General features: G+C 41.2%; 1 protein-coding gene across 1 annotated transcript in view; it reads right to left on the bottom strand.

The window, feature by feature from the left end:
* Window positions 1-27,447, bottom strand: part of hbp1 (HMG-box transcription factor 1) — a 40,547-nt gene that overhangs the window by 9,673 nt on the left and 3,427 nt on the right. The window contains exons 2-8 of the mRNA XM_061924579.1: window positions 24,639-24,774; window positions 24,397-24,568; window positions 14,365-14,479; window positions 12,412-12,526; window positions 3,318-3,436; window positions 3,021-3,177; window positions 2,813-2,957 (exon numbers count right to left, since the gene is read on the bottom strand). Coding sequence (XP_061780563.1) covers window positions 2,813-2,957; window positions 3,021-3,177; window positions 3,318-3,436; window positions 12,412-12,526; window positions 14,365-14,479; window positions 24,397-24,568; window positions 24,639-24,711 — 896 coding nt within the window. The 5' untranslated portion in view covers window positions 24,712-24,774. The remainder of the gene's footprint in view (window positions 1-2,812; window positions 2,958-3,020; window positions 3,178-3,317; window positions 3,437-12,411; window positions 12,527-14,364; window positions 14,480-24,396; window positions 24,569-24,638; window positions 24,775-27,447) is intronic.

Raw genomic sequence — 27,447 nt, 5'->3', positions numbered from 1 at the left:
AAGGAATTTAGAGATTTCACCATCTACGCTCCGTAATATCATCAAAAGGTTCAGAGAACCTGGACAAATCACTCCACTTTAGCAGCAAGGCTGAAAACCAACATTGAATGCCCGTGACCTCAGGTAATAATGCATCGAAAAACCGACATCAGTGTGTAAAGGATATCACCACCACTTCAGAAAAACCACTGTCAGTCTCTACATCTGTGGCTACATCTGTAAGTGCAAGTTAAAAGTCTACTATGCAAAGCGGAAGCCATTTATCAACAACACCCAGAAACGCTGCCGGCTCCGATGGCTCCATTTAAGATGGACTGATGCAAAGTGGAAAAGTGTTCCGTGGTCTGACGAGTCCACATTTCAAATTGTTTTTGGAAACCGGAACAAAGAGGAAAAGAACCATCCTGTCAGGCTTGTCCCTGACCGTTTGACTGTGTTTTAGTTTTTCCTCTGCGTTTGTCTTAGTTTCCTGTCAGCGCTTTTATTTTGTCTTCATTTCCTGATTGTCTCCCTGAGTGCTGCTTCCCCTCAGCTGTGGCTGATTGGCACCTGGCCACACCTGGTGTCAATCAGCCAGCTGCTATTTAAACCTGCCTTCCCCTCCAGTCAGTGCTGGATTATTGTCATTGTCGCTAATACTTGTTGTCACTACTACCTGTCATAATACTTGTCGTTGTAGCTCTGCCTACTTTTGTTCACTCTGCTTATGTCACAGTAAGTGTTTTTGTTTCTTGTCGACAGTTAGCCTTTGTGCCATTTTAGTTCATAGCCAAGTTTGTTCTCCGCCTTTTGTTTGTACCCTTTTGTTTGTTTGTTTTGCTATAGTGTCCAATTAAATCATGTTTTCCTGCACAATGCCTTCCGCCATCTCTGCATCTTGGGGTTCGTCACCAACATACTCTGACACATCCGGATTGTTACAGGCGCAAAGTTGAAAAGCCAGCATGTGTGATGGTATGGGGGTGTATTAGTGCCCAAGACATGGGTAACTTACACATCTGTGAAGGCACCATTAATGCTGAAAGGTACATACAGGTTTTGGAGCAACATATGTTGCCATCCAAGCAACGATATCATGGACGCCCCTGCTTATTTCAGCAAGACAATGCCAAGCCATGTGTTACAACAGCTTCATAGTAATATCATCGAAGGATTCAGAGAATCTGGAGAAATCACTGCACGTAAGCAGCTAAGCCCGTGACCTTCGATCCCTCAGGCTGTACTGCATCAAAAAGCGACATCAGTGTGTAAAGGATATCACCACATGGGCTCAGGAACACTTCAGAAAACCACTGTCAGTAACTACAGTTGGTTGCTACATCTGTAAGTGCAAGTTAAAACTCTCCTACGCAAGGCGAAAACCGTTTATCAACAACACCCAGAAACGCCGTCGGCTTCGCTGGGCCTGAGCTCATCTAAGATGGACTGATACAAAGTGGAAAAGTGTTCTGTGGTCTGACGAGTCCACATTTTTGGAAACTGTGGACGTCGTGTCCTCCGGACCAAAGAGGAAAATAACCATCCGGATTGTTATAGGCGCAAAGTTGAAAAGCCAGAATCTGTGATGGTATGGGGGTGTATTAGTGGCCAAGGCATGGGTAACTTACACATCTGTGAAGGCACCATTAATGCTGAAAGGTACATACAGGTTTTGGAGCAACATATGTTGCCATCCAAGCAACGATATCATGGACGCCCCTGCTTATTTCAGCAAGACAATGCCAAGCCACGTGTTACAACAGCTTCATAGTAATATCATCAAAGGATTCAGAGAATCTGGAGAAATCACTGCATGTAAGTAGCTAAGCCCGTGACCTTCGATCCCTCAGGCTGTACTGCATCAACAAGCGACATCAGTGTGTAAAGGATATCACCACATGGGCTCAGGAACACTTCAGAAAACCACTGTCAGTAACTACAGTTGGTTGCTACATCTGTAAGTGCAAGTTAAAACTCTCCTACGCAAGGCGAAAACCGTTTATCAACAACACCCAGAAACGCCGTCGGCTTCGCTGGGCCTGAGCTCATCTAAGATGGACTGATGCAAAGTGGAAAAGTGTTCTAAGGTCTGATGAGTCCACATTTTTGGAAACTGTGGACGTTGTGTCCTCCGGACCAAAGAGGAAAATAACCATCCGGATTGTTATAGGCGCAAAGTTGAAAAGCCAGAATCTGTGATGGTATGGGGGTGTATTAGTCCCCAAGACATGGGTAACTTACACATCTGTGAAGGCACCATTAATGCTGAAAGGTACATACAGGTTTTGGAGCAACATATGTTGCCATCCAAGCAACGTTACCATGGACGCCCCTGCTTATTTCAGCAAGACAATGCCAAGCCACGTGTTACAACAGCTTCATAGTAAAAGAGTGCGGGTACTAGACTGGCCTGCCTGTAGTCCAGACCTGTCTCCCATTGAAAATGTGTGGCGCATTATGAAGCCTAACGGAGACCCCCGGACTGTTGAACAACTTAAGCTGTACATCAAGCAAGAATGGGGAAGAATTCCACTTAAAAAATGTGTCTCCTCAGTTCCCAGATATTTACTGAGTGTTGTTAAAAGGAAAGGCCATGTAACACAGTGGTAAAAATGCCTCTGTGACAACTTTTTTGCAATGTGTTGCTGCCTTTAAATTCTAAGTTAATGATTATTTGGGAACATTAAATATCTTGTCTTTGCAGTCTATTCAATTGAATATAAGTTTTTGCAAATCATTGTATTCTGTTTGTGTTTACCTTTTACACAACCTGCCAATTTTTTTGTAGTTTAACAGAACATGTCTAAAATGCTCTAAGTGTATGGATAAATACCTTCTAAACGTATCAAAAACGACCGAATCGTCACATTTAATTGCATCGGGGTGGTTTGGTGGCAGGCACGTGTCGCCCAGATGCATTTCATAGCAAGGTATCCCATGATGCACCACGGTAAGGCTCGGATAGAAGGAGGACCACCCTGAGGACACACATGGCGAGCACAATAAGGAGACTATTAGACTATTAGAGGTGACGTCCGTACCTTTACTTCTGACAAAAAAGGGGTGATCCAGTCTGCATTCAGCTGTTAAAAGGCCGTCATAGGGAGAGCCGGGGTCGAAGGTCAGCTTCAAAACCGCCTGGCCGAACGACAGCGTCTCTTCATGACTTATCAACTTCAATCCGTCCACACCAAATTGCTAAAAAAAAAAAAAAATGTGGAAAAAAAAGGACCAATCAGAAACACAAACATTACAGCCTTTACACTGCTGCCATCTTGTGGCCGCTCTCGGAACGGGTCGAAGGGCGCTTTCCAAAAAAAACAAGAGAGGTCAACAACCTTGAAGGAGGCGGAGGACGGCATCATGCTCTCTTCCTCTGAATCTTCATCGGAATCCCTCAGCTCGTCTGCCTCCTGCCACTCCACGTTGGGGCCGCGATGGAAGCGGAGGCGAGTTCCTAGAGTGGCCACATGGACCGCATTTGTGGTCAGATGAAAGGTAATAGCCATGACTTGGACTTATTTAAAGGGGAACTGCACTTTCTTTGGAATATTTTTTTTTAATGCAATCTTAATAATAAATAAACTTACAGCAGCGTTAATGGGAGCTCCTCTATTCCGCCCATTAAAATCCAATAACCATTCATAAACCGTCAACAAAACGCCCATTTACATTTGGTGACTTGAATATTAACAAGTATTAGTGATATTGAGCCCATACTTGCCAACCTTGAGACCTCCGAATTAAGTAAACAATATTGTAGCGTCCCGGAAGAGTTAGTGCTGCAAGGGGTTCTGGGTATTTGTTCCGTTATATATTAAACTAATGTTTTTTTTAATACCGGTAATATATTGCTTTATTTAAGTGCCATTATTTGTGAAAAAGTTTATATATATATATATATATACAAAAAAAAAAAAAAAATATATATATATATACACACACACAGGTAAAAGCCAGTAAATTAGAATATTTTGAAAAACTTGATTTATTTCAGTAATTGCATTCAAAAGGTGTAACTTGTACATTATATTTATTCATTGCACACAGACTGATGCATTCAAATGTTTATTTCATTTAATTTTGATGATTTGAAGTGGCAACAAATGAAAATCCAAAATTCCGTGTGTCACAAAATTAGAATATTACTTAAGGCTAATACAAAAAAGGGATTTTTAGAAATGTTGGCCAACTGAAAAGTATGAAAATGAAAAATATGAGCATGTACAATACTCAATACTTGGTTGGAGCTCCTTTTGCCTCAATTACTGCGTTAATGCGGCGTGGCATGGAGTCGATGAGTTTCTGGCACTGCTCAGGTGTTATGAGAGCCCAGGTTGCTCTGATAGTGGCCTTCAACTCTTCTGCGTTTTTGGGTCTGGCATTCTGCATCTTCCTTTTCACAATACCCCACAGATTTTCTATGGGGCTAAGGTCAGGGGAGTTGGCGGGCCAATTTAGAACAGAAATACCATGGTCCGTAAACCAGGCACGGGTAGATTTTGCGCTGTGTGCAGGCGCCAAGTCCTGTTGGAACTTGAAATCTCCATCTCCATAGAGCAGGTCAGCAGCAGGAAGCATGAAGTGCTCTAAAACTTGCTGGTAGACGGCTGCGTTGACCCTGGATCTCAGGAAACAGAGTGGACCGACACCAGCAGATGACATGGCACCCCAAACCATCACCCAACCATGCAAATTTTGCATTTCCTTTGGAAATCGAGGTCCCAGAGTCTGGAGGAAGACAGCAGAGGCACAGGATCCACGTTGCCTGAAGTCTAGTGTAAAGTTTCCACCATCAGTGATGGTTTGGGGTGCCATGTCATCTGCTGGTGTCGGTCCACTCTGTTTCCTGAGATCCAGGGTCAACGCAGCCGTCTACCAGCAAGTTTTAGAGCACTTCATGCTTCCTGCTGCTGACCTGCTCTATGGAGATGGAGATTTCAAGTTCCAACAGGACTTGGCGCCTGCACACAGCGCAAAATCTACCCGTGCCTGGTTTACGGACCATGGTATTTCTGTTCTAAATTGGCCCGCCAACTCCCCTGACCTTAGCCCCATAGAAAATCTGTGGGGTATTGTGAAAAGGAAGATGCAGAATGCCAGACCCAAAAACGCAGAAGAGTTGAAGGCCACTATCAGAGCAACCTGGGCTCTCATAACACCTGAGCAGTGCCAGAAACTCATCGACTCCATGCCACGCCGCATTAACGCAGTAATTGAGGCAAAAGGAGCTCCAACCAAGTATTGAGTATTGTACATGCTCATATTTTTCATTTTCATACTTTTCAGTTGGCCAACATTTCTAAAAATCCCTTTTTTGTATTAGCCTTAAGTAATATTCTAATTTTGTGACACACGGAATTTTGGATTTTCATTTGTTGCCACTTCAAATCATCAAAATTAAATGAAATAAACATTTGAATGCATCAGTCTGTGTGCAATGAATAAATATAATGTACTAGTTACACCTTTTGAATGCAATTACTGAAATAAATCAAGTTTTTCAAAATATTCTAATTTACTGGCTTTTACCTGTATATACGTTAGGTCAGGAAAAAACACAGAGGCTTTTTCATCACTACAAGCCTGTTTCGCAGGTTTCCAGGGAAAATCTGCGAAACAGGCTTGTAGGGATGAAATAGCCTCTGTGTTTTTTCCTGACCTAACATATATTCCGCTCGACCCCGGTATTGAGCACTGTATAACGGATAAACCACAGTAACCTCGACTATATACTGTATATATACACACACACGTTGGTGTTGCAACGGCACTAACTCTTCCGGGACGCTACAAAATACACCCCCGCTACCCCCTCCCCCCCCACACACACACCTTGTAGCGTCCCGGAAGAGTTAGTGCTGCAAAGGTTTCTGGGTATTTGTTCTGTTGTGTTTATGTTGTGTTATGGTGCGGATGTTCTCCCGAAATGTGTTTGTCATTCTTGTTTGGCGTGGGTTCACAGCGTGGCGCATATTTGTAACAGTGTTAAAGTTGTTTATACACCTGTATGGCGGATGATCAAGTATGCCTTGCATTCACTTGTGTGTGTGAGCTTAAGCTGCACATATTATATCACTGGGCCAGCACTCGGACCGAGCGATAAGGGGACGTGATGATTCTCGGGAGGGGCACTGAAATTTGGGAGTCTCCTGGGAGGTTTGGCAAGTATGAGAATTAGCGGTGAATGCGGTGTTACCGCGGCACCGCCGCTGTATATAATCGGCGGGCCAGCTCTAGTGTTAAAGGCCTACTGAAACCCACTACTACCGACTGTATATATACACACACACACACACGTTGGTGTTGCAACGGCACTAACTCTTCCGGGACGCTACAAAATACACCCCCCCATACCCCCCCACACACACACACACCCACACTTTGTAGCGTCCCGGAAGAGTTAGTGCGACAAAGGTTTCTGGGTATTTGTTCTGTTGTGTTTATGTTGTGTTACGGTGCGGATGTTCTCCCGAAATGTGTTTGTCATTCTTGTTTGGCGTGGGTTCACAGTGTGGCGTTTATTTGTAACAGTGTTAAAGTTGTTTATACGGCCACCCTCAGTGTGACCTGTATGGCGGATTGATCAAGTATGCCTTGCATTCACTAATGTGTGTGTAAAAGCCGCACATGTTCTGTGACTGGGCCGGCACGCTGATTATATGGAGGAAAAGCGGACGTGACGACAGGTTGTAGAGGACGCTAAAGGCAGTGCCTTTAAAGGCCGACTGAAACCCACTACTACCGACCATGCAGTCTGATAGTTTATATATCAATGATGAAATCGTAACATTGCAACACATGCCAATACGGCCGGGTTAGCTTACTAAAGTGCAATTTTAAATTTTGCGCGAAATATCCTGCTGAAAACGTCTCGGTATGATGACGTCAGCGTGTGACGTCACGGATTGCAGAGGACATTTTGGGACAGCGTGGTGGCCAGCTATTAAGTCGTCTGTTTTCATTGCAAAATTCCACAGTATTCTGGACATCTGTGTTGGTGAATCTTTTGCAATTTGTTCAATGAACAATGGAGACAGCAAAGAAGAAAGCTGTAGGTGGGAAGCGGTGTATTGTGGCCGACTCAAGCAACACAAACACAGCCGGTGTTTCATTGTTTACATTCCCGGAAGATGACAGTCAAGCTTTACCATTGGCCTGTGGAGAACTGGGACAACAGAGACTCTTACCAGGAGGACTTTGAGTTGGATGCGCAGACACGGTACCCTTCCAAACATTTGATCGCTTGCCCGTACGTGCGTGCGTGCCGCTATGTGCATGTCACGTACGTAACTTTGGGGAAATATATGTGCTGTATGAACTTTGGGGAGGTGAACGGTACTTTGGGCTGTGGGATTGAGTGTGTTGTGCAGGTGTTTGAGTTGTATTGGCGGGTTATATGGACGGGAGGGGGGAGGTGTTTGTTATGCGGGATTAATTTGTGGCATATTAAATATAAGCCTGGTTGTGTTGCGGCTAATTGTGTTTATTTACTGTTTTAGTCATTCCCAGCTGAATATCAGGTCCCACACAGCATCTTCCCTATCTGAATCGCTCCCACTGCCCTCTAGTCCTTCACTCTCACTTTCCTCATCCACGAATCTTTCATCCTCGCTCAAATTAATGGGGAAATCGTCGCTTTCTTGGTCCGAATCGCTCTCGCTGCTGGTGGCCATGATTGTAAACAATGTGCAGATGTGAGGAGCTCCACAACCTGTGACGTCACGCTACTCGTCTGCTACTTCCGGTACAGGCAAGGCTTTTTTATCAGCGGCCAAAAGTTGCGAACTTTATCGTCGATGTTCTCTACTAAATCCTTTCAGCAAAAATATGGCAATATCGTGAAATGATCAAGTATGACACATAGAATGGACCTGCTATCCCCGTTTAAATAAGAAAATCGCATTTCAGTAGGCCTTTAATTTGATATCGCCTCAAGGGCCAAGTGAAATGACACGGTTTACAAATTTGGCCCGCGGGCCAGAGTTTGACACCCATGCTCTAGTGCGACTTATATTTGTATTTTTCAGTGACGTGCAGTCAGTAGGGGCAGGTGAGGCGGGGCCTCACTTGCCATCATGGAAAGAAAAAAAATGTAAAAAGAAAACAAATGTATTAAATTGTTATATGTATCCAGTGATTATACTATAAAGTTATTTTCCATTTAACTTCACCAGTTTTAGATTATTTTTATTCAAAATCGCTGAATTTTCACATTTGCCGTTCAAATACTGAGAAGAGACGGTGCGGTGAACAGCAGCCAGTTGAGGCACGTCACTCAGTGCCTCAACATGGACGGACTCGGCTAACTGCTGGCCTGCTGTGCAGTGAGACTGTATTGCTATATGAATTATATTATACATTTCCATAGTTTAGTTAGCTGAGGTATATAATGTACAGTGTATTTTGTCAACAACTGTATGTGTGTAACGTATTTCTTTTGCTGAGCGATCATAAAACGGCTGCAAAAGACGCACTGGCTGAGGCTCGCCTCCTGCACCCCCGCCGTAGAATTGTTATATCAACTAAAGCCCACACTTAAACTTTCCACGTGCAAGATTGAATCTATTTAAAAAAGTTATTTCATAAGAAGCCAAAAAGTGCAAAAACAATAATGTTGGTGTTGGAGGAGTTGTGAATGACTGCAGGGCCACAACATTAGGTACACCTGCAGACTGCAGGTGTACTTAATTCACAACTCCTCCAACACGAACATTATTGTTTTTGCACTTTTTGGCTTCTTATGAAATCGCATTTCAGTAGGCCTTTAAGGCACGCCCCCAATATTGTTGTCCGGGTGGAAATCGAGAGAAATTCGGGAGAATGGTTGCCCCGGGAGGGGCACTGAAATTCGGGAGTCTCCCGGGAAAATCGGGAGGGTTGGCAAGTATGATTGAGCCCCATTCAGCAATAAGTTCCTAACTCTTCCTCTTATCTTTCTTCCTAAGAGGAGTCCATTCAGATTCATGACGTGCAAATCTTCATTGACAGAAATGTTGACATTTAATATTTATTCCACACATTTTTACAACATTAGAAACTATTAGTAAATCAGAGGCTACTCAGAAGGTGAGATAACGCCTGGAAATGACTGTCTTTTAATGGCTAAAGGTATAGATGTGTATGTCCAAGTTAAGGCTGTCTTCTTTTAATAGTTTTATTACAAACCCCGTTTCCATATGAGTTGGGAAATTGTGTTAGATGTAAATATGAACGGAATACAATGATTTGCAAATCCTTTTCAACCCATATTCAGTTGAATATGCTACAAAGACAACATGTTTGATGTTCAAACTGATAAACTTTTTTTTTTTTTGCAAAATATCATTAATTTTAGAATTTGATGCCAGCAACACGTGACAAAGAAGTTGGGAAAGGTGGCAATAAATACTGATAAAGTTGAGGAATGCTCATCAAACACTTATTTGGAACATCCCACAGGTGAACAGGCTAATTGGGAACAGGTGGGTGCCATGATTGGGTATAAAAGTAGATTCCATGAAATGCTCAGTCATTCACAAACAAGGATGGGGCGAGGGTCACCAATTTGTCAACAAATGCATGGGCAAATTGTTGAACAGTTTAAGAAAAACATTTCTCAACCAGCTATTGCAAGGAATTTAGGGATTTCACCATCTATGGTCCGTAATATCATCAAAGGGTTCAGAGAATCTGGAGAAATCACTGCACGTAAGCAGCTAAGCCCGTGACCTTCGATCCCTCAGGCTGTTCTGCATCAACAAGCGACATCAGTGTGTAAAGGATATCACCACATGGGCTCAGGAACACTTCAGAAACCCACTGTCAGTAACTACAGTTGGTCGCTACATCTGTAAGTGCAAGTGAAAACTCTCCTATGCAAGGCGAAAACCGTTTATCAACAACACCCAGAAACGCCGTCGGCTTCGCTGGGCCTGAGCTCATCTAAGATGGACTGATACAAAGTGGAAAAGTGTTCTGTGGTCTGACGAGTCCACATTTTAAATTGTTTTTGGAAACTGTGGACGTCGTGTCCTCCGGACCAAAGAGGAAAAGAACCATCCGGATTGTTATAGGCGCAAAGTTGAAAAGCCAGCATGTGTGATGGTATGGGGGTGTATTAGTGCCCAAGACATGGGTAACTTACACATCTGTGAAGGCACCATTAATGCTGAAAGGTACATACAGGTTTTGGAGCAACATATGTTGCCATCCAAGCAACGTTACCATGGACGCCCCTGCTTATTTCAGCAAGACAATGCCAAGCCACGTGTTACATCAACGTGGCTTCATAGTAAAAGAGTGCAGGTACTAGACTGGCCTGCCTGTAGTCCAGACCTGTCTCCCATTGAAAATGTGTGGCGCATTATGAAGCCTAAAATACCACAACGGAGACCCCCGGACTGTTGAACAACTTAAGCTGTACATCAAGCAAGAATGGGAAAGAATTCCACCTGAGAAGCTTAAAAAATGTGTCTCCTCAGTTCCCAAACGTTTACTGAGTGTTGTTAAAAGGAAAGGCCATGTAGCACAGTGGTGAACATGCCCTTTCCCAACTACTTTGGCACGTGTTGCAGCCATGAAATTCTAAGTTAATTATTATTTGCAAAAAAAAAATAAAGTTTATGAGTTTGAACATCAAATATCTTGTCTTTGTAGTGCATTCAATTGAATATAGGTTGAAAAGGATTTGCAAATCATTGTTTATATTTACATCTAACACAATTTCCCAACTCATATGGAAACGGGTTTTGTACAATCTTTGGCAAGCTGGGTAACGTTTGCTATGGTCTGGAACAACACGGCACACAGACAACTATGAGAAATGCAGCCAATATTACATACAGATAATGTGTCATGAGACATCTAAATTATATACAAAGAGGATAAAAGTAAAGGATATTAAAATGAGCTCAAATATACCTACAAATGAGGCATAATGATGCAATATGTACCGTATTTTTCGGACTATAAGTCGCAGTTTTTTTCATAGTTTGGGGGGTGCGACTTATACTCGGGAGTGACTTATGTGTGAAATTATTAACACATTAGCGTGAAATATCAAATAATATTATTTATCTCATTCACGTAAGAGACTAGACGTATAAGATTTCATGGGATTTAGCGATTAGGAGTGACAGATTGTTTGGTAAACGTATAGCATGTTCTATATGTTATAGTTATTTGAATGACTCTTACCATAATATGTTACGTTAACATACCAGTTGGTTATTTATGCCTCATATAACGTACACTTATTCAGCCTGTTGTTCACTATTCTTGATTTATTTTAAATTGCCTTTCAAATGTCTATTCTTGCTGTTGGCTTTTATCAAATACATTTCCCCCCAAAAATGCGACTTATACTCCAGTGCGACTTATATATGCTTTGTTCCTTCCTTCTTTATTATGCATTTTCGGCCGGTGCGACTTATACTCCGAAAAATACAGTGCATACAGCTAGCCTAAATAGCATGTTAGCATGGATTAGCTTGTAGCCATGCACTGACCAAATATGCCTGACTAGCACTCCAACAAATCAATAACATCAACAAAGCGCACCTTTGTGCATTCACGCACAGTATAAAACGTTTGGTGGACAAATTGAGACAAAGACACCTACTCAGCGGCCTAGTGGTTAGAGTGCACGCCCTGAGATCGGTAGGTTGTCAGTCGTACCAAAGACTATAAAAATGGGGCCCACTACCTCCCTGCTTGGCACTCAGCATCAAGGGTTGGAATTGGGGGTTAAATCACCAAAAATGATTCCCGGGCGCGGCCACCGCTGCTGCCCACTGCTCCCCTCACCTCCCAGGGGGTGATCAAGGGTGATGGTCAAATGCAGAGGACAAATTTCACCACACCTAGTGTGTAGTGTGTGTGTGACAATCATTGGTACTTTAACTTTAACTTTAAAGAAGGCGTGGAAGATTTGACATGTAAACAAACTGTTGCGACACTATGGTGAGTTCAGGAGCCGCCGAAATGAGTGGGACAAAACGATGTTCACCAAATAGTGTCATCAGTGAAGCATACGCACAAACATATTAAACAGTGGGCTTTCTAACAATTGGGAAGGTTTGTGTCATGTTTGTCCTCAAACAAAAAAACATACTAAAACAAAAAAATTATTTCCCCCCCATCTTTTTCCATTTTCAATCCTTTTTTAAAAAATGCTCCAGGGAGCCACTAGGGCGGCACTAAAGAGCTAGGTTAGCCTATTTACATAAGACGACGACAACATAAACTCACAGCTCCCACGTCCATAGCTAAATGGTGCTTTAAGATGTGTAGCGAAGCCTGCTTTTTTTTTTTTTTTTTTTTTTTTACAACACAAATCATTTAAAAGTACATTTTGCATCAAAGAAGACTGCTTTTTGTGTTTGTTTAGTGCCGTGTGTGTGTGTGTTGGGGGTAAGAGGGTTACGGACTCAAGGACGTCCTCATACCAACCTTTGAGGAAGCAGTGCCAGGCTGTGGAGGGCCATGAGTGAGACCAGGCCATGTCTTCATCGTCAGAGAAGGATGAGGACATGGAGAAAACTCCAGACTCGGATTCACTGCTGGCCTGTCGGTACGTAATGAAAATGACAATTACTTACTTGCTCTTTCAATGATTGGCCCGTGCTAATTATGTAACTTAGTTGTCATGCATCAACACAAAAGGCTGTTTCCTCTTTCATCATACAGTCCAAGCGCTTATTCTGACCTACAGTCGCCATCAAAAGTTTACATAAAAGAACATAAGAGTTTCCAACAATTTCTCCAACCCTTATTTTTTGTGACATCACCTGGACAAAGATAAGACCTTCTGGAGGAAAGTTCTGTGGTCAGATGGAACAAAAATGGAGCTGTTTGGCCACAATATCCAGCAATATGTTTGAAGGAGAAAAGGCGAGGCCTTTAATCCCGGGAACATCATCCCTACTGTCAAGCATGGTGGTGGTAATATTATGCTCTGGGCCTGTTTTTGCTGCCAATGGAACTGGTGCTTTACAGAGAGTAAATGGGACAATGAAAAAGGAGGATTATCTCCAAATTCTTCAGGACAAGCTAAAATCATCAGCCCGGAGGTTGGGTCTTGGGCGCAGTTGGGTGTTCCAACAGGACAATGACCCCAAACACATGTCAAAAGTGGTAAAAGAATGGCTAAATCAGGCTAGAATGAAGGTTTTAGAATGGCCTTCCCAAAGTCCTGACTTAAACGTGTGGACAATGCTGAAGAAACAAGTCCATTTCAGCTAAATTTGTTGGTTTTATCTGCAATAAGGCGCTTTTGGTAGCCATCCACAAGCTTCTGGTTGAATTTTTGACCACTCCTCTTGACAAAATTGGTGCAGTTCAGCTAAATGTGTTGGTTTTATGACATGGACTTGTTTCTTCAGCATTGTCCACACGTTTAAGTCAGGACTTTGGGAAGGCCATTCTAAAACCTTCATTCTAACCTGATTTAGCCATTCCTTTACCACTTTTGACGTGTGTTTGGGGTCATTGTCCTGTTGGAACACCATACTTTTCCAGGAGACTCCCGAAATTCAGCGCCTCTCCCGAAAACCTCCCGGGACAAATATTCTCCCGAAAATCTCCCGATTTTCAGCCGGAGCTGGAAGCCACGCCCCCTCCAGCTCCATGCGGACCTGAGTGAGGACAGCCTTTTTTCATGACGGGAGGACAACAGGGTGACAAGAACTAAATCATCCAGACTAGAGATAAATTGTATTATTATGTTTATTTTACCTAAAAATAAATATATTTATTAATTTAAAAAAATAAAAAAACGCAATACATTTTTACTATATTTTGCTAAAAACATCAAATTTTATTGTATTTGTATTTTTTCGTGACTCCTTATTACATCCAGCCATAGAATTATACATTAAAATAAACATATTTGAAATAATTTATTTTAAATTATCATAATAATTCATTTAAAATGACCATATTTAATTATTAAAATAATTGCTTGTTTATCAACAACTTTAACATTTTATTCATTACATTTTGAAACTCTCAGAAGCCAAGTTATGTTATATCCTCCTTTTTCATTGTCCCATTTCCTCTCTGTAAAGCAGCAGTTCCATTGGCAGCAAAACAGGCCCAGAGCATAATACTACCACCACCATGCTTGACGGTAGGTGTAGTGTTCCTGGGATTAAAGACCTCACCTTTTCTCCTCCAAACATATTGCTGGGTATTGTGGCCAAACAGCTCAATTTATGTTTCATCTGACATCACATGGGCAAAGATAAGACCTTCTGGAGGAAAGTTCTGTGGTAAAGGAATGGCTAAATCAGGCTAGAATTAAGGTTTTAGAATGGCCTTCCCAAAGTCCTGACTTAAAGGTGTGGACAATGCTGAAAAAAACTTCAGATACAACTTAATCCCATTGATTGGATGGACAGTTACCCTGACACGCCTGCGCTCCCTGAGGTGACCTCTAGAGGGGATTGGCGCGCTGCTGGCGAGAGGAGGACGGGCGTAGGAATGTAAACTGTTGCCAAAAATGTGGACTGGAGATGATCTGGAATGAAACACAAAGGAAAACGATTGAAATTGTTACCTCCATTCACATTTGTAGGGTATGTCATGTGACCATCCAGTACAAGATGTATTATATATATATATATTTTTAAACATACATTTTTGGATTGGAATGTGAAACAAAAATAAAAAATCCTGGTACACTATCTACAACCGTGTATTTCTAGTTTGCACTTTTGAAGAACTGCAAATCAAGGAACAATCCCTGTATTTTTCGGAGTATAAGTCGCACCGGAGTATAAGTCGCACCGGCCGAAAATGCATAATAAAGAAGGAAAAAAACATATATAAGTCGCACCGGAGTATAAGTCGCACCTGCCGAAAATGCACAATAAAGAAGGAAAAAAACATATATAAGTCGCACCGGAGTATAAGTCGCACCTGCCGAAAATGCATAATAAAGAAGGAAAAAAAACATATGTAAGTCGCACCGGAGTATAAGTCGCACCTGCCGAAAATGCATAATAAAGAAGGAAAAAAACATATATAAGTCGCACCGGAGTATAAGTCACACCTGCCGAAAATGCATAATAAAGAAGGGAAAAAACATATATAAGTCGCATCGGAGTATAAGTCGCACCTGCCGAAAATGCATAATAAAGAAGAAAAAAAAACATATATAAGTCGCACCGGAGTATAAGTCGCACCTGCCGAAAATGCATAATAAAGAAGGAAAAAAACATATATAAGTCGCACTGGAGTATAAGTCGCACCGGCCGAAAATGCATAATAAAGAAGGAAAAAAACATGTAAGTCGCACCGGAGTATAAGTCGCACCTGCCGAAAATGCATAATAAAGAAGGAAAAAAAACATATATAAGTCGCACCGGAGTATAAGTCGCACCTGCCGAAAATGCATAATAAAGAAGGAAAAAAACATATATAAGTCGCACCTGCCGAAAATGCATAATAAAGAAGGAAAAAAACATATATAAGTCGCACCGGAGTATAAGTCGCACCTGCCGAAAATGCATAATACAGAAGGAAAAAAAACATATATAAGTCGCACTGGAGTATAAGTCGCACCTGCCGAAAATGCATAATAAAGAAGGAAAAAAACATATATAAGTCGCACCTGCCGAAAATGCATAATAAAGAAGGAAAAAAACATACATAAGTCGCACCGGAGTATAAGTCGCACCTGCCGAAAATGCATAATAAAGAAGGAAAAAAAACATATGTAAGTCGCACCGGAGTATAAGTCGCACCTGCCGAAAATGCATAATAAAGAAGAAAAAAAAACATATATAAGTCGCACCGGAGTATAAGTCGCACCTGCCGAAAATGCATAATAAAGAAGGAAAAAAACATATATAAGTCGCACTGGAGTATAAGTCGCACCGGCCGAAAATGCATAATAAAGAAGGGAAAAAACATGTAAGTCGCACCGGAGTATAAGTCGCACCTGCCGAAAATGCATAATAAAGAAGGAAAAAAAACATATATAAGTCGCACCGGAGTATAAGTCGCACCTGCCGAAAATGCATAATAAAGAAGGAAAAAAACATATATAAGTCGCACCTGCCGAAAATGCATAATAAAGAAGGAAAAAAACATATATAAGTCGCACCGGAGTATAAGTCGCACCTGCCGAAAATGCATAATACAGAAGGAAAAAAAACATATATAAGTCGCACTGGAGTATAAGTCGCACCTGCCGAAAATGCATAATAAAGAAGGAAAAAAACATATATAAGTCGCACCTGCCGAAAATGCATAATAAAGAAGGAAAAAAACATACATAAGTCGCACCGGAGTATAAGTCGCACCTGCCGAAAATGCATAATAAAGAAGGAAAAAAACATATATAAGTTGCACCGGAGTATAAGTCGCACCTGCCGAAAATGCATAATAAAGAAAGAAAAAAACATATATAAGTCGCACCGGAGTATAAGTCGCACCTGCCGAAAATGCATAATAAAGAAGGGAAAAAACATATATAAGTCGCACCGGAGTATAAGTCGCACCTGCCGAAAATGCATAATAAAGAAGGGAAAAAAACATATATAAGTCGCACTGGAGTATAAGTCGCACCTGCCGAAAATGCATAATAAAGAAGGAAAAAAACATATATAAGTCGCACCGGAGTATAAGTCGCACGCACCTGCCGAAAATGCATAATAAAGAAGGAAAAAAACATATATAAGTCACACTGTAGTATAAGTCGCACCTGCCGAAAATGCATAATAAAGAAGGAAAAAAACATATATAAGTCGCACCGGAGTATAAGTCGCACCTGCCGAAAATGCATAATAAAGAAGGAAAAAAAACATATATAAGTCGCACCGGAGTATAAGTCGCACCTGACGAAAATGCATAATAAAGAAGGAAAAAAACATATATAAGTCGCACTGGAGTATAAGTCGCAGCGGCCGAAAATGCATAATAAAGAAGGAAAAAAACATATATAAGTCGCACCGGAGAATAAGCCGCACCTGCCGAAAATGCATAATAAAGAAAGAAAAATACATATATAAGTCGCACCGGAGTATAAGTTGCACCTGCCGAAAATGCATAATAAAGAAGGAAAAAAAACATATATAAGTCGCACCGGAGTATAAGTCGCACCTGACGAAAATGCATAATAAAGAAGGAAAAAAACATATATAAGTCGCACTGGAGTATAAGTCGCAGCGGCCAAAAATGCATAATAAAGAAGGAAAAAAACATATATAAGTCGCACCGGAGTATAAGTCGCACCTGTCGAAAATGCATAATAAAGAAGGAAAAAAAACATATATAAGTCGCACCGGAGTATAAGTCGCACCTGCCGAAAATGCATAATAAAGAAGGAAAAAAACATATATAAGTCGCACCTGCCGAAAATGCATAATAAAGAAGGAAAAAAACACATATAAGCCGCACCGGAGTATAAGTCGCACCTGCCGAAAATGCATAATAAAGAAGGAAAAAAACATATATAAGTCGCACTGGAGTATAAGTCGCACCTGCCGAAAATGCATAATAAAGAAGGAAAAAAACATATATAAGTCGCACCGGAGTATAAGTCGCACCTGCCGAAAATGCATAATAAAGAAGGGAAAAAACACATATAAGTCGCACCGGAGTATAAGTCGCACTTGCCGAAAATGCATAACAAAGAAGGGAAAAAACATATATAAGTCGCACCGGAGTATAAGTCGCACCTGCCGAAAATGCATAATAAAGAAGGAAAAAAACATATATAAGTCGCACCGGAGTATAAGTCGCACCTGCCGAAAATGCATAATAAAGAAGGAAAAAAACATATATCAGTCGCACCGGAGTATAAGCCGCACCTGCCGAAAATGCATAATAAAGAAGGGAAAAAACACATATAAGTCGCACCGGAGTATAAGTCGCACTTGCCGAAAATGCATAACAAAGAAGGAAAAAAACATATATAAGTCGCACCGGAGTATAAGTCGCACCTGCCGAAAATGCATAATAAAGAAGGAAAAAAACATATATAAGTCGCACCGGAGTATAAGTCGCACCTGCCGAAAATGCATAATAAAGAAGGAAAAAAACATATACAAGTCGCACCGGAGTATAAGTTGCACCTGCCGAAAATGCATAATAAAGAAGAAAAAAAACATATGTAAGTCGCACCGGAGTATAAGTCGCACCTGCCGAAAATGCATAATAAAGAAGGGAAAAAACATATATAAGTCGCACCGGAGTATAAGTCGCACCTGCCGAAAATGCATAATAAAGAAGGGAAAAAACATATATAAGTCGCACCGGAGTATAAGTCGCACCTGCCGAAAATGCATAATAAAGAAGGAAAAAAACATATATAAGTCGCACCGGAGTATAAGTCGCACCTGACGAAAATGCATAATAAAGAAGGGAAAAAAACATATATAAGTCGCACTGGAGTATAAGTCGCACCTGCCGAAAATGCATAATAAAGAAGGAAAAAAACATATATCAGTCGCACCGGAGTATAAGTCGCACCTGCCGAAAATGCATAATAAAGAAGGAAAAAAACATATATCAGTCGCACCGGAGTATAAGTCGCACCTGCCGAAAATGCATAACAAAGAAGGAAAAAAACATATATAAGTCGCACCGGAGTATAAGTCGCACCTGCCGAAAATGCATAACAAAGAAGGAAAAAAAACATATATAAGTCGCACCGGAGTATAAGTCGCACCTGCCGAAAATGCATAATAAAGAAGGAAAAAAACATATATAAGTCGCACCTGCCGAAAATGCATAATAAAGAAGGAAAAAAACATATATAAGTCGCACCGGAGTATAAGTCGCACCTGCCGAAAATGCATAATAAAGAAGGAAAAAAAACATATATAAGTCGCACCTGCCGAAAATGCACAATAAAGAAGGAAAAAAACATATATAAGTCGCACCGGAGTATAAGTCGCACCTGCCGAAAATGCATAATAAAGACGGAAAAAAACATATATAAGTCGCACCGGAGTATAAGTCGCACCTGCCGAAAATGCATAATAAAGAAGGAAAAAAACATATATAAGTCGCACCGGAGTATAAGTCGCACCTGCCGAAAATGCATAATAAAGAAGGAAAAAAACATATATAAGTCGCACCGGAGTATAAGTCGCACCTGCCGAAAATGCATAATAAAGAAGGAAAAAAACATATATAAGTCGCACTGGAGTATAAGTCGCACCTGACGAAAATGCATAATAAAGAAGGAAAAAAACCATATATAAGTCGCACTGGAGTATAAGTCGCACCTGCCGAAAATGCATAATAAAGAAGGAAAAAAACATATATCAGTCGCACCGGAGTATAAGTCGCACCTGCCGAAAATGCATAATAAAGAAGGAAAAAAACATATATCAGTCGCACCGGAGTATAAGTCGCACCTGCCGAAAATGCATAATAAAGAAGGAAAAAAACATATATAAGTCGCACCGGAGTATAAGTCGCACCTGCCGAAAATGCATAACAAAGAAGGAAAAAAAACATATATAAGTCGCACCGGAGTATAAGTCGCACCTGCCGAAAATGCATAATAAAGAAGGAAAAAAACATATATAAGTCGCACCGGAGCATAAGTCGCACCTGCCGAAAATGCATAATAAAGAAGGAAAAAAACATATATAAGTCGCACCGGAGTATAAGTCGCACCTGCCGAAAATGCATAATAAAGAAGGAAAAAAAACATATATAAGTCGCACCTGCCGAAAATGCACAATAAAGAAGGGAAAAAACATATATAAGTCGCACCGGAGTATAAGTCGCACCTGCCGAAAATGCATAATAAAGACGGAAAAAAACATATATAAGTCGCACCGGAGTATAAGTCGCACCTGCCGAAAATGCATAATAAAGAAGGAAAAAAACATATATAAGTCGCACTGGAGTATAAGTCGCACCTGCCGAAAATGCATAATAAAGAAGGAAAAAAACATATATAAGTCGCACCGGAGTATAAGTCGCACCTGCCGAAAATGCATAATAAAGAAGGAAAAAAACATATATAAGTCGCACTGGAGTATAAGTCACGTGTAGATTACAGTAATATTATCGGCCGATAAATGCTTTAAAATGTAATATCGGAAATTATCGGTATCGGTTTCAAACAGTACAATTTATGACTTTTTAGAACGTCGCTGTACGGAGTGGTACACGGACGTAGGGAGCAGTTGCGTCTCCCAGTCATACCAGGGACACTCCCGAATTTCAGTGCCTCTCCTGAAAATCTCCCGGGGCAACCATTCTCCCGAATCTCTCCCGATTTCCACCCAGACAACAATATACTGTCTTTTTGCCTTTGCATGCCGGCCCAATCACATAATATCTACGGCTTTTCACACACACAAGTGAATGCAAGCATACTTAGTCAACAGCCATACAGGTCACACTGAGGGTGGCCGTAATAAACAACTTTAACACTGTTACAAATATGCGCCACACTGTGAACCCACACCAAACAAGAATGACAAACACATTTCGGGAGAACATCTGCACCGTAACACAACAGAATAAATACCCACAACCCCTTGCAGCACTAACTCTTCCGGGACGCTACAATATACACCCGCAGTCTGTTTCTCCCTCATCTGCGGGAGCACCGAGAGGCTCTGCTGTGAGCTCCACAGGACACGCCCCCGCGCTTTCCGCACAGACCGCGCCCACGCGTCGCCGCAGCCGCAGACAATCTGCTATCAGCGCACCTGGGTCTAATCAGACAAGCAGCATAAGGACCAGTGGACCCAAGGATCCTTGCGGGAACTTAGTACCCTCTGTCGCCCTGAAAGTGAGCTGTGCGTCTCACTTCTCCCTGGATCTCCCTCTGGACTCTGACTGCCTCCCTCGTTCCTCGACTACTCGCTCGCCCCGGACTCTGACGCCTCTCTCTGCCCCACGGACCTCACGCGAATCTCGGATCCAACACTCAACAGCTAATCTACACACATGACAAAAGTATTGGGACACTTAGGACTACAACGTGACAAAACTATTGGGACACTTCGGACTACTACTGGACAAAAGTATTGGGACACTTATGTCAAGTTTTTGTCTTAAGTGTCCCAATACTTTTGTCACGTTGTAGTCCTAAGTGTCCCAATACTTTTGTCCAGTTTTAGTCCTAAGTGTCCCAATACTTTTATCTAGTTGTAGTCCTAAGTGTCCCAATACTTTTATCTAGTTGTAGTCCTAAGTGTCCCAATACTTTTGTCACGTTGTAGTCCTAAGTGTCCCAATACTTTTGTCCAGTTGTAGTCCTAAGTGTCCCAATACTTTTGTCCAGTTGTAGTCCTAAGTGTCCCAATACTTTTGTCCAGTAGTAGTCCGAAGTGTCCCAATACTTATGTCAAGTTTTTGTCCCAAGTGTCCCAATACTTTTGTCACGTTGTAGTCCTAAGTATCCCAATACTTTTGTCCAGTTTTAGTCCTAAGTGTCCTAATACTTTTGTCACGCTGTAGTCCTAAGTGTCCCAATACTTTTGTCCAGTTTTAGTCCTAAGTGTCCCAATACTTTTGTCCAGTAGTAGTCCGAAGTGTCCCAATACTTATGTCAAGTTTTTGTCCTAAGTGTCCCAATACTTTTGTCATGTTGTAGTCCTAAGTGTCCCAATACTTTTGTCCAGTTTTAGTCCTAAGTGTCCCAATACTTTTGTCCAGTTTTAGTCCTAAGTGTCCCAATACTTTTGTCTAGTTGTAGTCCTAAGTGTCCCAATACGTTTGTCCAGTTGTAGTCCTAAGTGTCCCAATACTTATGTCACGTTGTAGTCCTAAGTGTCCCAATACTTTTGTCCAGTTGTAGTCCTAAGTGTCCCAATACTTTTGTCCAGTAGTAGTCCGAAGTGTCCCAATACTTATGTCACTTGTCACGTTGTAGTCCTAAGTGACATAAGTATTGGGACACTTAGGACTACAACGTGACAAAAGTATTGGGACACTTAGGACAAAAACTTGACATAGTATTGGGACACTTCGGACTACTACTGGACAAAAGTATTGGGACACTTCGGACTACAACTAGACAAAAGTATTGGGACACTTAGGACTACAACTAGACAAAAGTATTGGGACACTTAGGACTAAAACTGGACAAAAGTATTGGGACACTTAGGACTACAACGTGACAAAAGTATTGGGACACTTAGGACAAAAACTTGACATAAGTATTGGGACACTTCGGACTACTACTGGACAAAAGTATTGGGACACTTCGGACTACAACTAGACAAAAGTATTGGGACACTTAGGACTACAACTAGACAAAAGTATTGGGACACTTAGGACTAAAACTGGACAAAAGTATTGGGACACTTAGGACTACAACGTGACAAAAGTATTGGGACACTTAGGACAAAAACTTGACATAAGTATTGGGACACTTCGGACTACTACTGGACAAAAGTATTGGGACACTTAGGACTACAACTAGACAAAAGTATTGGGACACTTAGGACTAAAACTGGACAAAAGTATTGGGACACTTAGGACTACAACGTGACAAAAGTATTGGGACACTTAGGACAAAAACTTGACATAGGTATTGGGACACTTCGGACTACTACTGGACAAAAGTATTGGGACACTTAGGACTACAACTAGACAAAAGTATTGGGACACTTAGGACTAAAACTGGACAAAAGTATTGGGACACTTAGGACTACAACGTGACAAAAGTATTGGGACACTTAGGATTAAAACTGGACATAAGTATTGGGACACTTCGGACTACTACTGGACAAAAGTATTGGGACACTTAGGACTACAACTAGACAAAAGTATTGGGACACTTAGGACTAAAACTGGACAAAAGTATTGGGACACTTAGGACTACAACGTGACAAAAGTATTGGGACACTTAGGACTAAAACTGGACAAAAGTATTTGGACACTTAGGACTACAACGTGACAAAAGTATTGTCTCAAAGTAGGTGTACTGGCACCACCTGTCACATCACGCCCTGACTTATTTGGACTTTTTTGCTGTTTTCCTGTGTGTAGTGTTTTACTTCTTGTCTTGCGCTCCTATTTTGGTGGCTTTTTCTCTTTTTTTGGTATTTTCCTGTAGCAGTTTCATGTCTTCCTTTGAGTGATATTCCCTGCATCTACTGGGACACTTAGGACGGAAACTGGACAAAAGTATTGGGACACTTAGGACTACAACTAGACAAAAGTATTGGGACACTTAGGACTAAAACTGGACAAAAGTATTGGGACACTTAGGATTACAACGTGACAAAAGTATTGGGACACTTTGGACAAAAACTTGACATAAGTATTGGGACACTTCGGACTCCTACTGGACAAAAGTATAGGGACACTTAGGACTACAACTAGACAAAAGTATTGGGACACTTAGGACTACAACTGGACAAAAGTATTGGGACACTTAGGACTACAACGTGACAAAAGTATTGGGACACTTAGGACTAAACTGGACATAAGTATTGGGACACTTCGGACTACTACTGCACAAAAGTATTGGGACACTTAGGACTACAACTAGACAAAAGTATTGGGACACTTAGGACTACAACTGGACAAAAGTATTGGGACACTTAGGACTACAACGTGACAAAAGTATTGGGACACTTAGGACTAAAACTGGACATAAGTATTGGGACACTTCGGACTACTACTGGACAAAAGTATTGGGACACTTAGGACTACAACTGGACAAACGTATTGGGACACTTCGGACTCCTACTGGACAAAAGTATAGGGACACTTAGGAATACAACTAGACAAAAGTATTGGGACACTTAGGACTACAACTGGACAAAAGTATTGGGACACTTAGGACTACAACGTGACAAAAGTATTGGGACACTTAGGATTAAAACTGGACATAAGTATTGGGACACTTCGGACTACTACTGGACAAAAGTATTGGGACACTTAGGACTACAACTAGACAAAAGTATTGGGACACTTAGGACTAAAACTGGACAAAAGTATTGTCTAGTTGTAGTCCTAAGTGTCCCAATACTTTTGTCACGTTGTAGTCCTAAGTGTCCCAATACTTTTGTCCAGTTTCCGTCCTAAGTGTCCCAGTAGATGCAGGGAATATCGCTCAAAGGAAGACATGAAACTGCTACAGGAAATTACCAAAAAAAGAGAAAAAGCCACCAAAATAGGAGCGCAAGACAAGAACTAAAACACTACACACAGGAAAACAGCAAAAAAGTCCAAATAAGTCAGGGTGTGATGTGACAGGTGGTGCCAGTACACCTACTTTGAGACAAGAGCTATATTGATGCATGCAATTGCGACGACGACTTTTTACTGTCAACTGAGTTTAGTTTTTAATGACGTCTGCTGGTGGTGTGCCTCCGCATTTTTTCAACGCAAAAAATGTGCCTTGGCTCAAAAAAGGTTGAAAAACCGCGCTGTAGTGCATAAGCTGTTGTATTGGGTGTTATACCTAATATTGCGAGTGTGTCTAAAATGCAGAACATGAACCTCTTATGTGGTGCGTCTTTCAGCAGTGGGCTCTGAGGACTGGTGGCGATGTTTGCCAGCTCAGCAAGCCAGTTGGTGTTGGTCTCCTGGTGGGACACTCCGGCTCCAACCTGGAGCAACAACCCCGGAGACCTCTGATCCTCGTCCGCCGCCTGAAGCTCCGGCATGTCATCTGCGGGGACGGCAGACCGTAACGTGAGTCAAGTGCAAGTGTTCCCCACGTTGCACGGGATGTGTTCTACCGTAATCCATGTGGCAGCCAGGCGAGGAGGGCAGGTCTTCGTTACACTTGAGGGGGTCGTACATCTCGTCCATACTCTCTGCTGGTTGCTCTCTGCTCAGTTACGCAGATTCCATTGTCATCGCCTGCCACGTCAGCTGGTTTTAGTCCAAAACAAAAACACCAAATTACAGACTCATTTAGAAGTGCTACACCATAAACACTGTACTCGTTTTTGTTTTTCTTCACATGACTATGTTTGTGTAGAAACATGGACCCATACTGGGTTGCCTGTGATGTTATTTGTTTCTGACTAATACGCCACATGGTGGCGCTGTTACTAAACACCGAAATGTGGGCCTATAAATCAGATTGACTTGAAATGTGTCCGCCAGCTCAGGGGCCGGCAACCCAAAATGTTGAAAGAGCCATATTGGACCAAAAATACACACAAAGAAAATCTGTCTGGAGCCGCAAACATTTAAAAGCCTTATATAAGTGTTATAATGAAGACAATGTAAGTGTCTATTCTAGCCTACTATCAAAATGACTTTAAAAGTCTTATATAAGTGTTATAATGAAGGCAACACATGACATAAGTGTCTATATTAGCTATAATATTCTACTATCAAAATGACATTAAAAGACAACACATGATGTTAGTGTCTATATTAGCCTACTGTCAAATATACTTTAAAAAGTCTTATATAAGTTGGGGTTGGGGTGGCGGAGTATAGGGGTAGCGGGGGGGGGGTGTATATTGTAGCGTCCCGGAAGAGTTAGTGCTGCAAGGGATTCTGGGTATTTGTTCTGTTGTGTTTATGTTGTGTTACGGTGCGGATGTTCTCCCGAAATGTGTTTGTCATTCTTGTTTGGTGCGGGTTCACAGAGTGGCGCATATTTGTAACAGTGTTAAAGTTGTTTAAATGGCCACCCTCAGTGTGACCTGTATGGCTGTTGACCAAGTATGCCTTGCATTCACTTGTGTGTGTGAAAAGCCGTAGATATTATGTGACTGGGCCGGCACGCAAAGGCAGTGCCTTTAAGGTTTATTGGCGCTCTACGTCCGTGTACACAGCGGCGTTTTAATAAGTCATAAATTTTACTTTTTGAAACCGATACCGATAATTTTGAAACCGATACCGATAAATTTCTGATATTACATTTTAAAGCATTTATCTCTACTACTTATCAATATTTTGTTTATCTTATAAGCAACACAGGGGTGAAATATATTAGAAACATCTCTCTGTAGGATGCAGTGTCATTCCACATCAATGAAAACAACAATAACCACTTGTGTCTTTCAGAAATAAAACAAAACACAAAAAAATGGGGAAACTAGAGGAAAAAATAAAAATGTAAAGACAAAAAGCTGAATTATGTCAATAGTAAAAACTCCAAATTGTTGTCTTTGAATATATATAGCTTTATTAGCCTTTTTCCAGAAATCAGGGTTTGTACGGGTGCTTAAAAACCTTGAAAATGCTTGGATCTGAGTGTGTTTTCAAGGAATTTGGTTGAGGTGCTTGTAAATCAGAATCAGAATCAGAATAGTTTGTATTGCCATTGTTTGAGAACCGGTTCACAAACTAGGAATTTTTTGCTTGGAAATGTTCATCATATTTCTCGGCAGTCTGACTCAACAGTCTATTTATGAAATGGAAAAATAATCAAATAAGTTTCCTTAAAAACCTCTAAAGGCCTTAGTGGGCCACATGCGTGGACAGCACCTTTTAGCTCTTATTTCCAAAATTGTGTACACTACTGAGTTGGGGTCTTATGGCCACTTATGTGGACACTTATACTGACATCTGGTGGTGTCAGAAGAGTATAACATACAATGGAATTTGGGAAAAAAAAGTATAAAAATAAGAATTAGCATGTCACTAAACATGAAGTACACGTTTGTGTACTTATGGACTAAGTACCGTATTTTTCGGAGTATAAGTCGCTCCGGAGTATAAGTCGCACCCCCGGCCAAACAATGAAAAAAAACTGTGACTTATAGTCCGAATATATATATATATATATATATATATATATATATATATATATATATATATATATATATATATATATATATATATATATATATATGTGTCTTTGACAGAGTTATCATTATCTGTATGGTTAGAGTGTCCGCCCTGAGACTGCGAGGTTGTGAGTTCAAACCCCCGGCCGAGTCATGCCAAAGACTATAAAAATGGGACCCATTACCTCCCTGCTTTGTATTCAGCATCAAGGGTTGGAATTGGGGGTTAAATCACCAAATGATTCCCGAGCGCGGCCAATGCCGCTGCTCACTGCTCCCCTCACCTCCCAGGGGGTGAACATGGGGATGGGTCAAATGCGGAGGATAATTTCACCACACCCATCATTGGGACTTTAACTTTAAATGAAAAAAAAAAATTAATTCATAGTTTAATTCCATTTAGCAGCTGTACAAAATTGACGTAAGACTATCCATATATATATATATATATATATATATATATATATATATATATATATATATATATATATATGTATAAACAACTTTAACACTGTTACAAATATGCGCCACACTGTGAACCCGCACCAAACAAGAATGACAAACACATTTCGGGAGAACATCCGCACTGTAACACAACATAAACACAACAGAACAAATACCCAGAATCCCTTGCAGCACTAACTCTTCCGGGACGCTACAATATACACCCCCTGCTACCCCCTGAAAACTCCACCCACCTCAACCTCCTCATGCTCTCTCAGGGAAAGCATGTCCCAAATTCCAAGCTGCTGTTTTGAGGCATGTTAAAAAAAAAAAAAGCACTTTGTGACTTTCA

Source organism: Nerophis lumbriciformis, linkage group LG29, assembly GCF_033978685.3.
Source record: "Nerophis lumbriciformis linkage group LG29, RoL_Nlum_v2.1, whole genome shotgun sequence".
NCBI classification, from domain to species: Eukaryota; Metazoa; Chordata; class Actinopteri; order Syngnathiformes; family Syngnathidae; genus Nerophis; species Nerophis lumbriciformis.
This window is presented reverse-complemented; position numbering and strand designations above follow the sequence as displayed.